At 37.3% G+C, this 11,748-nt stretch overlaps 1 protein-coding gene and 1 non-coding gene across 4 annotated transcripts; one reads left to right on the forward strand and one right to left on the reverse strand.

Annotated features, from left to right (window-relative positions):
• Positions 1 to 447: 447 nt before the first annotated feature.
• trnav-aac (transfer RNA valine (anticodon AAC)) lies at positions 448 to 520 on the reverse strand. Its single transcript has one exon. It is a non-coding gene; the product is annotated as a tRNA-Val (tRNA).
• A 1,516-nt stretch (positions 521 to 2,036) lies between these two features.
• Positions 2,037 to 11,351, forward strand: znf346 (zinc finger protein 346). 3 transcript variants are annotated; one of them, XM_059351374.1, is made up of 7 exons: positions 2,037 to 2,118; positions 4,825 to 4,928; positions 6,118 to 6,213; positions 7,684 to 7,831; positions 8,414 to 8,647; positions 8,744 to 8,843; positions 10,301 to 11,351. In XM_059351374.1, the coding sequence occupies exons 1-7, from the start codon at positions 2,061 to 2,063 to the stop codon at positions 10,500 to 10,502; spliced, it is 942 nt and encodes a 313-aa protein (XP_059207357.1). In that variant the 5' UTR covers positions 2,037 to 2,060; the 3' UTR covers positions 10,503 to 11,351. The 3 variants fall into 3 exon arrangements, with proteins under 3 accessions (XP_059207357.1, XP_059207356.1, XP_059207359.1); XM_059351373.1 differs by having other exon boundaries at positions 8,411 to 8,647; positions 10,301 to 11,350; XM_059351376.1 differs by lacking the exon at positions 2,037 to 2,118 and adding an exon at positions 2,155 to 2,433 and having other exon boundaries at positions 8,411 to 8,647; positions 10,301 to 11,346.
• The last annotated feature ends 397 nt before the right edge of the window (positions 11,352 to 11,748 follow it).

Consider the following 11,748-nt stretch of genomic DNA (forward strand, 5'->3'; position numbering starts at 1 on the left):
TTTCCCCCTTTCGGATGCTTAAAGTAAGGACACCTCCGTTTTGACTTTTGAGTGAGAGATATCGGAGAGACTGACAACTTGAGAAGCGATCTGCTACATACAAACATACATACATACATACATCCAAACATACATACATACCTACGTGTTTTTTCGTCTGCATTTTCCCCGGTCGAATTTGTCAAACGTAAGTGTTGTTCTGTCTTTTAATAGATTAATCTCTCTCAGAAAGAGTTATGCTGAGGTTATGTTGTTGTTGTTTACGCAAGTACAGGTTGTAATCGGTGTGTTGTTAACTTAGGTAACGTTAATACATAGAGTAAGAAAAACTAAACATATTAAAACGAAAATCAAAAAGCATATATCAATTTATATCACATTTGATAACATAATTTTGGTACATTTAATGGAATATTATTACCCAACCTCAATCGAAGCAAAAAGAAATGTTTCCGCCCGGTTTCGAACCGGGGACCTTTCGCGTGTTAGGCGAACGTGATAACCACTACACTACGGAAACTTATGCGAGCACATTGGAGGACAATTTAGTCTAAGTATCTGTATCTGTCTGTAGAGGTATGAACAGTCAAATAGTTTTACTGTTGGAAACAATGACAACTGTGAAAACAATTATGACTTACTTGCACGATAGCTGCCCTACCGAGCAAAACAGCTCTCTGCTGTTGCATCTGTACCATTAAGGATTGTTTGTTGTTTGTCCAGTGACTGACCCTTTCACCAGAACCACACTGGTGACCAGCTTTTTACTACACGCTTCTCCTGTATGGAGTAAGATAGCTGTCATAAATGTGTGAATGATTCCAACCATTCGTATTCTCAATGTTAAACATTTGTATGTCAATAAAATAGTTGGTTTCTATGTGAGTATGAATGTAAAATCTGTGAGTGCAAAGTCTTGTGAATACAACTCTAATTTCTACGACTTCTAAGTCTTCACTGGGCTTCTACTATGGACAGATTTATTTGCCAATTGACACAATTTATAAATCGATAAAAGTCGTACCTTGATCGACATTACCATTATTAATTATTTCATATTTTGCAGGTCAGTGCAAATTTACTAGCAAAAGTCAACTTCTAATGCTAGTAATACTAGCACTTACTTAGCGCTTACTTGTCATTAGCTTGCAAGCTAAAGCAGTAAGTCTGTAAGTCCATGAACTGTATATTATTTAAAATAGTACAGTCTTATAAGATAAATATTGGATACACACTGACTTTACCTGTGATGCTTCACCTGAGCTATATGTATGGCCACACAACCCTCCTCCTACTTGGTAACTATCAGAAATCAATGTTAACAACAACTGTTGTTGTAAATATCTACTTTGTATTTTATTTGTATTATTTGCCCTATTTTTGTAGTTTTTGACCTTTTCTTGTTCTGTAAATAAAAATTTATTTACGACTTTATTCTCGTAATTAATTCAATATTTTCGACTGTATTCTTGTAATGAATTCAATATTTTCGACTTTATTCTCGTAATGAATTCAATATTTTTGACTTTATTCTTGTAATTAATTCAATATTTTCGACTTTATTCTCTTTATTACTTCAATATTTTGACTTTATTCTTGTTATTAATTCAATGTTTTCTACTTTATTCTTGTAATTGATTTAATATTTTCGACTTTATTCTTTTTATTAATACAATATTTAGGAATTTAATTTCATTGTTGTTGTTTTTTCTAAATTTGACCCTAAAACCCTAATACTCCGTTGAAAAAAAAGCTCATTTGGATATAAATAAGGACAATTAAATAAACAAGATATAAAAACAAAGGTAAATAAATTAATAAAAAATAAACTAAGACATTAAACACCATTTGTTTTTTTAAATCAATTAATGAAAGCCTACTGTTGTTCTCAATAATATTTTTAATACAATAAAAATATTTTACCACCGAATCACTTATTAATCTATAATTTCCTCAGTCATATTTACATTAAGTTTAATAAAGTTTAAAAAACAGGGGGGAAAAAGTGTGCCTGTCAGTCGCGCATGCGTACTCGGACGCCGCTTGCTGTGAGAGAAACCATGGCCGACGCGATGCAGACGGAGGATTTTCCTTACTTACCGTCGGGGCCGGCGGAGGGTAGGACCGCTTTCTCTTTTCATCTACCGTTTATTTTAAAACGCAGCTGCAGCAACGCACCCAGCATTCACTGTTAGTCAAGCTCCAACACGCTAGTGCTACCGTTAGCTTCCTGCAGCTACCGTTAGCCGGCTAAACCATGCTAAGCAGCTAGCTGTAGCCGATTCTGCTCCAAGGTCGATGAGAGCAAGTCTGCATCTGATGTTGATCACACTGTTTGTGAATCAGTTCCTCTGCCTGTGATCCAGAGGAGGCTGAGGGAGGAATCTGTAGATGTGGGTCAGCTGCAGACATGCATGTTGAGGCCATAGTCAGGTAGCATTACATTATAATCCCGGCCTTGCTGTGTACTCAGCCTCTTTACACAGACACAAGATACTGTGGAACTTCTGAATGAACATGATTGTTGCTGAACTTAATGCATGGATTGTCTGAATGCCACTTAAAAAAGCTAATGTGTCTAATATCTGTTCATATTTGATCCACCTCTCATTGCAGCTATACTGCCCTACAAAGTCTAACTGCAGTAACTACATTTTTGGTCAAAATTGAGTTATAACTAAAAATGAACTCCTTGATGTCTGTTTTATCTTGTGACAAAAGTTTTAGATTCATATGTTGCTTTATTTCAGCAAAATAAAATATAAAAAAACCACCAAATCCAACTCAAAACCAAGCTGTAATTGCACTTACCGTTCTGCTTTGGATATATATACTAATTTAAACATAAAAATAATAGAAATTATACGTTATTTGAAAGGGAAATTATTATCTAGATAGTGATTAAGTAAAAAAGTGAGATGAAATTATATTAAGACTAAATGATAACATTTATCATATGTCTAAAATACACAAATCTTTGGATACAGTTGTTAAACACTTTTAAATACACTGACAAAAAAATAAATATGAAAATGTTTATTCACTGAAAACAAAATATAAAAGCTGAACAAAGACAACAGCCGAGCCAAGTGAGCCGAGTTGTAGTGTAGTATAGCCCAGTGTGGGTTTTTTTTAATGTTGTTGTTTGTGTTTGTTTTTCACTGTGTGCTGTGAAAGTCAATAAACATATTGTCAAAAAAAACCCACCTCACATAAAGTTTCACCATCAGGAGGGGAAGAAATATATGTAAGTGTTTTCTTTAAAGCTAAATGCATCAATTTGGTTCACTTTAAGATAAATATAAGAGACGACAACTTGCTACAAACACACATGTATGTAGTACATTAATGCGTTTATGTTGCAAATCATAAGCAGCATTTTAAATATACTGTATTTCCTAAATTTACATTTTTCATCACCTCCAAACAAGTTAAACAAAGCCAGTTTTTTATACTTTATGTATAAAGTAACATCAGATTGGACTTAAAAAATGCTATACTAACTAAATAAAACAAAATGTAATGAATAAATATATAGCTATAAATTGACCATATTGTTATTTGTTATAACAATAATATTAACAAAATGAATTCAATATATCAGCACCATTGTCATGATACCTGATGCAGTTACTTGAGACGGATTCTGCCTAATATCTGAATGGGTATTTACGCATCCTTATCGAAAGTGTGTATGTAAATATAATTAAGAAAATTCAGTTACAGAATTAAAAGTATAAAAATGTCCAAGACCCTTACTGTAATACTATTATATGTAATATCATTAGAATATTGTTGTGCATTAATGTAAAAGCAGGGTTTTACTGTTGTAGTTGGTAGAGGTGAAGTTAATTTTGAACTGTGATTATTTTCAACATGGATTAATCTGTTGATTAATCCTCCCGTAATCAATCAATCGATGGATTGTTTGGATTGTAATAAGTAGTGAAAATTGTGAGAAATGCCGCCATGAATACCCAGAGCACAATGAGCACTCGAAGCTTGAGTTGTTTTTACATGAGAAATGATTATCAAAATAATCTTCTGTCAGTTGGCTAATTGAGTAATCGTTTCAGCTGTTTTTTTATTCTATGCAAAACATTTTTTTTTAAATAATTAAAGCAATGATATAGGTTAGAGCCTTTGGAGTAGCAGATGGACATCACTGAGATTTCTTGATGAATGAAAAGTATCCTCTCAACTCTTTTTATTGATTTTCCTCATTTTGAAAATAAAACATCAGTCACTACAGACACCATACACATTTACAAGTACATGTTTACATAAAAAGGTCATTTAAATTGTATTAACTTATGTATCTCAGATGTAGGAGATAAAATTAAAATAATAATAAAAAATAAAAATAAAAATATATATATATATATATATATATATACCCAAACGTGTATACACTCTTCAAAAGTTTAAAAAAAAAATGCTGAGACAGGAATAAAAATAAACAAATAAAATGAAAGTTATTTCCTTCTATTAAGAGCACTTCTATAACTTGCCCTCAGACTATGTGTTCTGGTTAAAATAATCAATAAATGGTTGCCAAATTCTATAGAAGTTTGTTTCCTGATTTTTTCATCAAGAATCTGATTTTCTCCGGTTCTAAATGTCTCATAACATCTGTCATAAGATTTGAATAAGTTTGGGCTGCCTTTTGTTTCCAATTAAGTCATATAAATCTTCGCGCAAGTAGGCTGACACAAAGTATCCTGAACAGAGTTGTGGTTTGAACTTTTGCCAGATATATTACAAGTTAATTTTCTGATAAGATGTGGCCTGAATGAAATCTACTGTTTCTTCTCCCCCCTGCAGTCAATAAGATGATAAAGGAACACGGCGACCTGTTTTCTGACTCCCAGTGTAAAGTCTGCAGTGCTGTCCTCATTTCAGAGTCTCAGAAGTTGACTCATTATCAGGTCAGTGAGCCCACAGTCTGCTGCTGCTGCTGCTTCAATGTCAGGGGATTTTACTTATTTTTAACGCTGCTACTACGCTCAGTGAAGTGCGGGAAAGCTGCAATACTATTAGCGAGGGCTCAACAATAAGGATTGCCCAATTGCCAAGGGCAAGTAAAATCAAATCAAAATTAATACTTTAGGTGTTCAGTAGGAGGTAGTTCTTGTGACTCCAGTCATTGAAGGCTTTTATCAGATCCCTATATTCAGATTCCTGTCCATTCCTGATACACGCCACAACAGCAGTGTCGTCCGAGTACTTCTGGATGTGGCAGGACTCAGAGTTGTATTTGAAGTCCCCTGTGTACAGTGTGAACAGGAATGGAGCCAGAACAGTGCCTTGTGGAGCCCCTGTGCTGCTCATTAATGACCCAGAAACACAGTTCCACAACCTGAAATGCCACCAAGCTTATTAGTAGTAATAATTATGAATAAGAATTAATATTAACAGACCAAAAATACAGTCTAAAAGAATGTACCCCCCTTACAAAGGGGTTCTTTATTTTTATTTTTAAATTACTTATCCCCGGGGGGAAATTCACTCATCTGTAAATTATTGAAGAGTTAGACAGTACAAATAAAGGGTAAACACGTCCCGTCACATTTGAGAAGAATTCAGTTCATGATGTTAAACTAATCCATTCATAATTTTATGTGGAGTGCAGCCACAATGAATTTTGTGTCCACTTGCCAAAGTCGTTTATAAAGTCCAGGGTTCCTGCATAGAGAATGAATTGTTGTCCCACCTCCCGCTCTTGAAAAATCTTTCAGTTTCAGTTTCAGTTTCTTCATGAAAAACACTTTCCTAACAAGTGATGACTGAGAGGATTTCTGTCATTTGTACCTGCAATTGCAGTTTTACGCAGATGAGGTGGCAGCACAGTGCATCAGGAAACTTTTTTTTTTTTTTTTGTCTTTGCCAAAACTGCCAAAGAGGATGAAAAGACCCGTCAGTTTTTGGCTGGACTGCAGGATGCCAGTGTTTCCACTCGCACTAAATCACTAAAGAAAACAAAAACATATTTTTCCAGCTATTCAATGTTTTAACATAGTTTTATGTCGCAAACAAGAACTTAAAAATACTGTTGCAATTGGCAGTCCTGTATGCAGTGAGTTCTGTGTTGATGTTTGTTGTGTGATGTCTTTTCAGAGCAAGAAACATGCCAACAAAGTGCGGCGTTATCTTTCCATCCAGAATGAGAAGGAGCCAACACTGAAGAAGTTCAAGTCGTCATCATCTGACAGTGTGAGTCAATAGTGCTCAGTTTACCAGCTTAAATCAACAGTTAGTTATTAGATCTCCCAGGATATTTTGAGTCCAACACTGAGCACTCCTGCTGCTTCTTGGAGCACATTAGCTTGCAAACACTGGGCCTCCTGCCATGCTCCTCCATTTACACAAAGCCCACTCACCAGCCCGCAGTGGCCTCTGTGTGCCGGTTAGGGCTGTCATGTTTTTGAAAAATCAAGTTTAACAAACAGGCAATTCATTCAAACATAACCCACATAGATTGAACTGATACACTCAGCAGAGAAGAAGGGGCGTTTGTTTGTGTTTAATAATATGCTGAATATATTTTCTTTATTCAAGATTAACTTGTTTTCAGAGTTTGGGCTGCCATGTTTTTACTTGCCATGTTTTTATGTGACAATAGATTTATTAAAGGGCCTGTGTTATGGCTGCACTATTAATCGAATTTTAAACGTGATCACGCCACGATTAAATTAACCTGATCGTCGGCGATATTTCCATTTTAAAATGCGGCTCTCCTGCATATCTAATAAAGGACTTTCTACACCAGTAGTCCACCAACCACCAGGGGGTGGGGCCGTTTTTCTCCCCTGAAAAAAGCCTGGTTGCTGATTGGATAGAAAGCTAAGCAGGATGTGACTTAGTACAGGACGCCACAACAACACGCGCCATTGTTAAAGGCCGGCAAAGCAGTGTTGCCAACTTAGCGACTTTGTTGCTATATTTAGCGACTTTTCAGACCCCGTTAGCGACTTTTTTTTCAAAAAAGAGACTGGTGACGAATCCAGTGACTTTTTCTGGTGTATTGGAGACTCCTTATGAGCCACCGACCCTGCGGCTCGTTAGGAACTGGGGATTTCCACCGGGCGCGTAACGGCAGCGTAGCGAGCCAGCCGTATACACACAGCCATTCTGCAGCCGGTTGAAATCCCCAGTAAGAACGAGTTGAAGAGGCACAGTCCTCCTGCAGCAGTCTCTCCCAGCTGCAGAGCCAGAGGGGATGTTAACACCTTAGCGTCCAGTCTGCAAGTTGCTAATAGGCTAACAGTTAGCTCTGTAGCAGTACAGTGTGTATGTGCTGCTGCTGCAGGAGGTGTTCACTTAGCGATCTCTGTTTGTTTACATGCACCGGACACATGTTTTCCCTAACATGATGAATAATCGTGATTACAATATTGATCAAAATAATCAATTTTAACAAATTTAAACAAATTTTAATTGATTATCGTTTTTGCCAAAATTGTGCAGCCCTAGGCCTGTGTTGTGTATATTAAATGTATTTTACTCTTTGATGATCAGGTGTAGCTGTTGAGTGTATCTCACAGCTGATGTGATTGAAAGCTTTTTTTTTCTCCCAGATGAACCCTTACTTTTGTCAAAAAACAGATGGACAGACAACTTGTACTTTTTCTGCCTCTTGTAGCCATAAATGATGAATGTTGCCGTGTGTGTCTTTGTAACAAGGACTGTAACAACGGAGACACGGACCGGTCGAAGGTGTGTCATCTATGTAACATGACCTTCTCGTCTCCTGTGATGGCCGAGTCTCACTACCAGGGCAAAGTTCACGCCAAGAACCTGAGGCTGAAAAACGTCGGTCCCCAGGCTCCAGGTATGGCTGTTTATTTTCATCTCTTTAGATTAATCTTCTTTTTTTAACCCTCTGGAGTCGCTGATCACACCAAATCACATGACTTCTTCATGGCGTCACAACATAAAAATGAAGCAGTGTGGAACCCTGCCGTTAACTTACCAACTAACTAACTCCACGCCAGTTTCTGTTTGATGATGATAGGTCAAATAAAACCGGAGATAAGGTCAAAAATATTTAATATTAAAAAACAGAACTCTATGATATCCTCATTTTACCTCCTATATGTTGTATTTGCAATCTGTGTTCACATTCATACCATTTAAAATTATATAATGAACATTGTGTTATTTAGTTAAGTAAAAAAACCTAATTTTCTTTTCTTTTGCATGTTTTTTGTGTTAAAATGTTGATGCAGAAAAAAGTAAAAAAATAAATAAATAATCGAGTCATATAGGTGAGATTGTGCTGAAAAAAATGAATCCACATGTCATGGTAAAAAAAATTTAAGTTGTATTTTCAGGCTGAAGGGTTAATTACTATACACATTTGAACTTTCTAAAGGATGCTGATTGTTTTTATCGTATCTTTCTTTTTCAGCAGTTGCCTCTCAAACACCACCAACAGTCCAGCCGAAGAAGAAACCTGCAGATGAATTAAGCTTGCAGGCGACGGGCGGCGGCAACAACAATGACAATCCAGACCGGTTCTGCTCCATCTGCCAGGCCTCCTTCAATAACCCGCTCATGGCACAGCAGCACTACGTGGGCAAGAAGCATAGAAAGCAGATGACCAAGATGAAACTGATGGAGACGTACGGCCCCTCCACTACGCCAGGTCAGACCACAGAGCCTTCCCTTCTGACAATGAATAAGTGTTTCTATTTCTGTCTGGACAATAAAACAAAGCTCTCCCCTTGTCTGCCGTCTACAGCTTCCACACTAAAGGGCTACCCATGCACCATCTGCAGCATTGAACTAAACTCTGTGGAGCAGTATCAGTCTCATATCAGTGGTGCCAAACATAAGAACCAGTAAGTACACGCATCCCACTTAACTTGTTTTAGAGGACAAACATGTCTGTCAAGAAAAACTATCATTAAATCATACATTTGATGTTATTTTTCACTTCAGGGCCACCAGTATTTATTTAATTTCACATTTTTAACCCTTTAAATTCCTGATTGTTTATGTTATGCCACTGTAGTTACAGAAAACAACAACACAAGATTAAATTATTTTTCATTTAAGAAATGCTAAGTGGATTTTTCTCACTGCCTGGGAAATGCCTTCTGAAATGAATATATAAAAATAGCATATTTTAATATATTTTTCCACTTTCCTGAAACTAATATCAGTGCTGATCATAACTACCAAATATATTGGTATTCAAAACCCTTTAAAATGCCAGTGTTTTTTTTTGTATAAAAAACAAAGCGTTATTATTGTTTTTTTACAACCAAGCAATGCAACTAATGGAAACCAGGAAAATAGCATGGATTTGTCCCATAGGGTAAACTTGAGAAAATGGCTCAATCTGATGAAAATTACACATGTACATGTATATGCCAAAAGATAAAAAATGAAAAGCAAAAAATGTGCTCAGTGGGTATATGAGGTGAGTGACTTTTGTAGCCTGATGCTAGCCATGTTTCGAATAGGGGGGGAAGTGGCCACCAGGAAAGTATCAGGCCACACCCTCTCTAAAGTCCTCTCACTCTGCGTGTCTCCACTACAAGTTAGCCCCCAGAGGGATTTAGAGACTCTGGAGGTGACGTATGGTTTTCACCGTCGCTAACTGTGCACAACGTCAGCAGCTGAAAGCAGCATGGCTAATTATGCACAGAGTCTCTACTGATCTTAAACATAGTGATTGTAAATTAACAGGCATGGCTAACTGTACACAGAGTGTCTGGTCGCTAAGTGAACACCTCCTGTAGCAGCAGCACATACACACTGTACTGCTACAGAGCTAACTGTAGCTAACGGCTCTTCTTAACAAGCCAGCCTCCGGTTTGTTAGCGGCTCGTTAAGAAGAGTAAGAAGGAGTCGCTGGATTTGTCTCCAGTCGCTTTCTTGAAAAATAGTCAATAAGGGGGTCTGAAAAGTCGCTTAATTTAGCAACAAAGTCGCTAAGTTGGCAACACTGCTTCGCCAGCTTTTATAAATGGCGTGTGTGTAGAGTACTACGTCACATCCCACTTGGTGATCTATCCAATCAGTAACCAGGCTGTTTTCAGGGGAGAAAAAAGACCCTGCTCTTCTGCAGGGACGAAAAAAGTCCCAACAAAAGTCCGCTCCAGACTGCTCGTAATCAAATTAGGCGCATTTCGGCAAGTGAGACCAGCCTCATTCTGGTTATTGTCCGATAGTGGAAACAGCCCTAATCAGATTGAATTGCCATTTTCTTTCATTACATAGCCTGACCAATGAGAAGTGTAGAAACAACAAAGAAAAAAACTCAACAGAATGTTACTGTGTCCTCTAACAGAGTGAAGAAATCCGGCCTAAGCACTGCAGAGAACCAAGACACAGCAGACCAGTCGTACGAGGGTGACAACCAGTACGCTAGTGAAGAAAACGCCCCGGTGGACGACCAGTATGCCCCCGCAGATGACATGCAGTACGAAGCTGGAGATAACAAGTACGCTCCCGAGGACACAGAGTACTCAGAGGAGTACCAGTTTACTTGAGGCTGGCCTGGTAGGGACTGCAGAGGTTTTAGTCAGGACTCGGAATGACACAACAACCAGCCCCCTTTAACACATTAACATCAACCTCCATGGACTTTCAGCTCCTGCAAGACGCTCTTCTCAGTAGGTTTCCCACTAAAAAAAGTCACCTGGACCCTGGAATACCCCGACATGGTATTTTATCATTATTGCTCAAGTTTTCTCCTCCGACAGAAACAAGCTGTTGATATGTGGATAAGTGAAAGGATGGAAAGCAGTGACTCCCTTCAGCATGTGATTGTGGGTTCAGCAGCTGTCATTTGTACCCACAGTCACAATAAAAAATGACGTCTTGGTCTGTTACAGATGTGAAACAATTCTCCATGCCAGTGTACATTACGGCTGGGTATCGTGTGAAGTCTGTCGATCATGACACTACGTTACTTTAGGAATAGAAATCGTTTTTGTACAAAAATCATCTAACAAAAAAAATTAATAATGAAAACGTAGGTAAATAAAACTAGAAATCTGACCAGGCATTCTCTGCCAGCTTTTAATACTCAAACCAAGTGTTTAAGTGTGAAACCCAGCCTTAGTGTACATACCAGGAATATTCCATTTTGTTTGGCCCTTGAATCCTTTAAAGGGATATTTTTTTTTTTTTTTTGAAGTGGGGTTGTATGAGTTACCTATTGATGTTGTGAAGGGTTAGTCCTGATTCTCAAAAGTCACACAGTACAAACACAAAACTAAACAATAACAGCAGCTTTAGACCAGCAACTATGGGCTGAAATATGTGCCACCAGAAACTGAATTTGAATTATTTATATTTGAATTGCTTAACTTGAATAATTGCATTAAAAAACTGAATTTGAATCACATAATTTGAATTTGTATTGTTCAATTTGAATCATTGCATTGAAAAACTGAATCTGAATTGTTGAAATAGAATTTATTAGTTTGTCACTGAACATTCAGTTCTCACAATTCAAATTCAGTTTGCAAAATTCAATTTCAATTTTCTGCAACAAACATCCGGGTAGTTGAGGCAGAGCAATCAAGCACAGAAAACGGATGTGCTGATTGGCCGAAGAGGCGCTCTGTGTATCTGCGCTCATTTGCTCTGCCTCAACGACCCAGATGTTTGTCGCAGAAAATTGATTTTGAATTGTGAGAACTGAATGTTCAGTTCCAAACAAATTCAATTTCAAATTACAATTCAGATTCAGTTTTTCAATGCAATGATTCAAATTGAAAAATACAAATT

The sequence above is a fragment of the Centropristis striata genome, chromosome 15 (genome assembly GCF_030273125.1).
Source record: "Centropristis striata isolate RG_2023a ecotype Rhode Island chromosome 15, C.striata_1.0, whole genome shotgun sequence".
Taxonomy (NCBI): domain Eukaryota; kingdom Metazoa; phylum Chordata; class Actinopteri; order Perciformes; family Serranidae; genus Centropristis; species Centropristis striata.

Excerpts from the sequence above, each read along its gene's own strand:
- znf346 (XM_059351373.1), top strand. The coding sequence starts at position 2,061 with ATGGCCGACGCGATGCAGACGGAGGATTTTCCTTACTTACCGTCGGGG. Across the intron at positions 2,119-4,824 it reads ACCGTCGGGGCCGGCGGAGG|TCAATAAGATGATAAAGGAA; the intron begins GTAGGACCGCTT and ends TCCCCCCTGCAG. Across the intron at positions 4,929-6,117 it reads AGAAGTTGACTCATTATCAG|AGCAAGAAACATGCCAACAA; the intron begins GTCAGTGAGCCC and ends ATGTCTTTTCAG.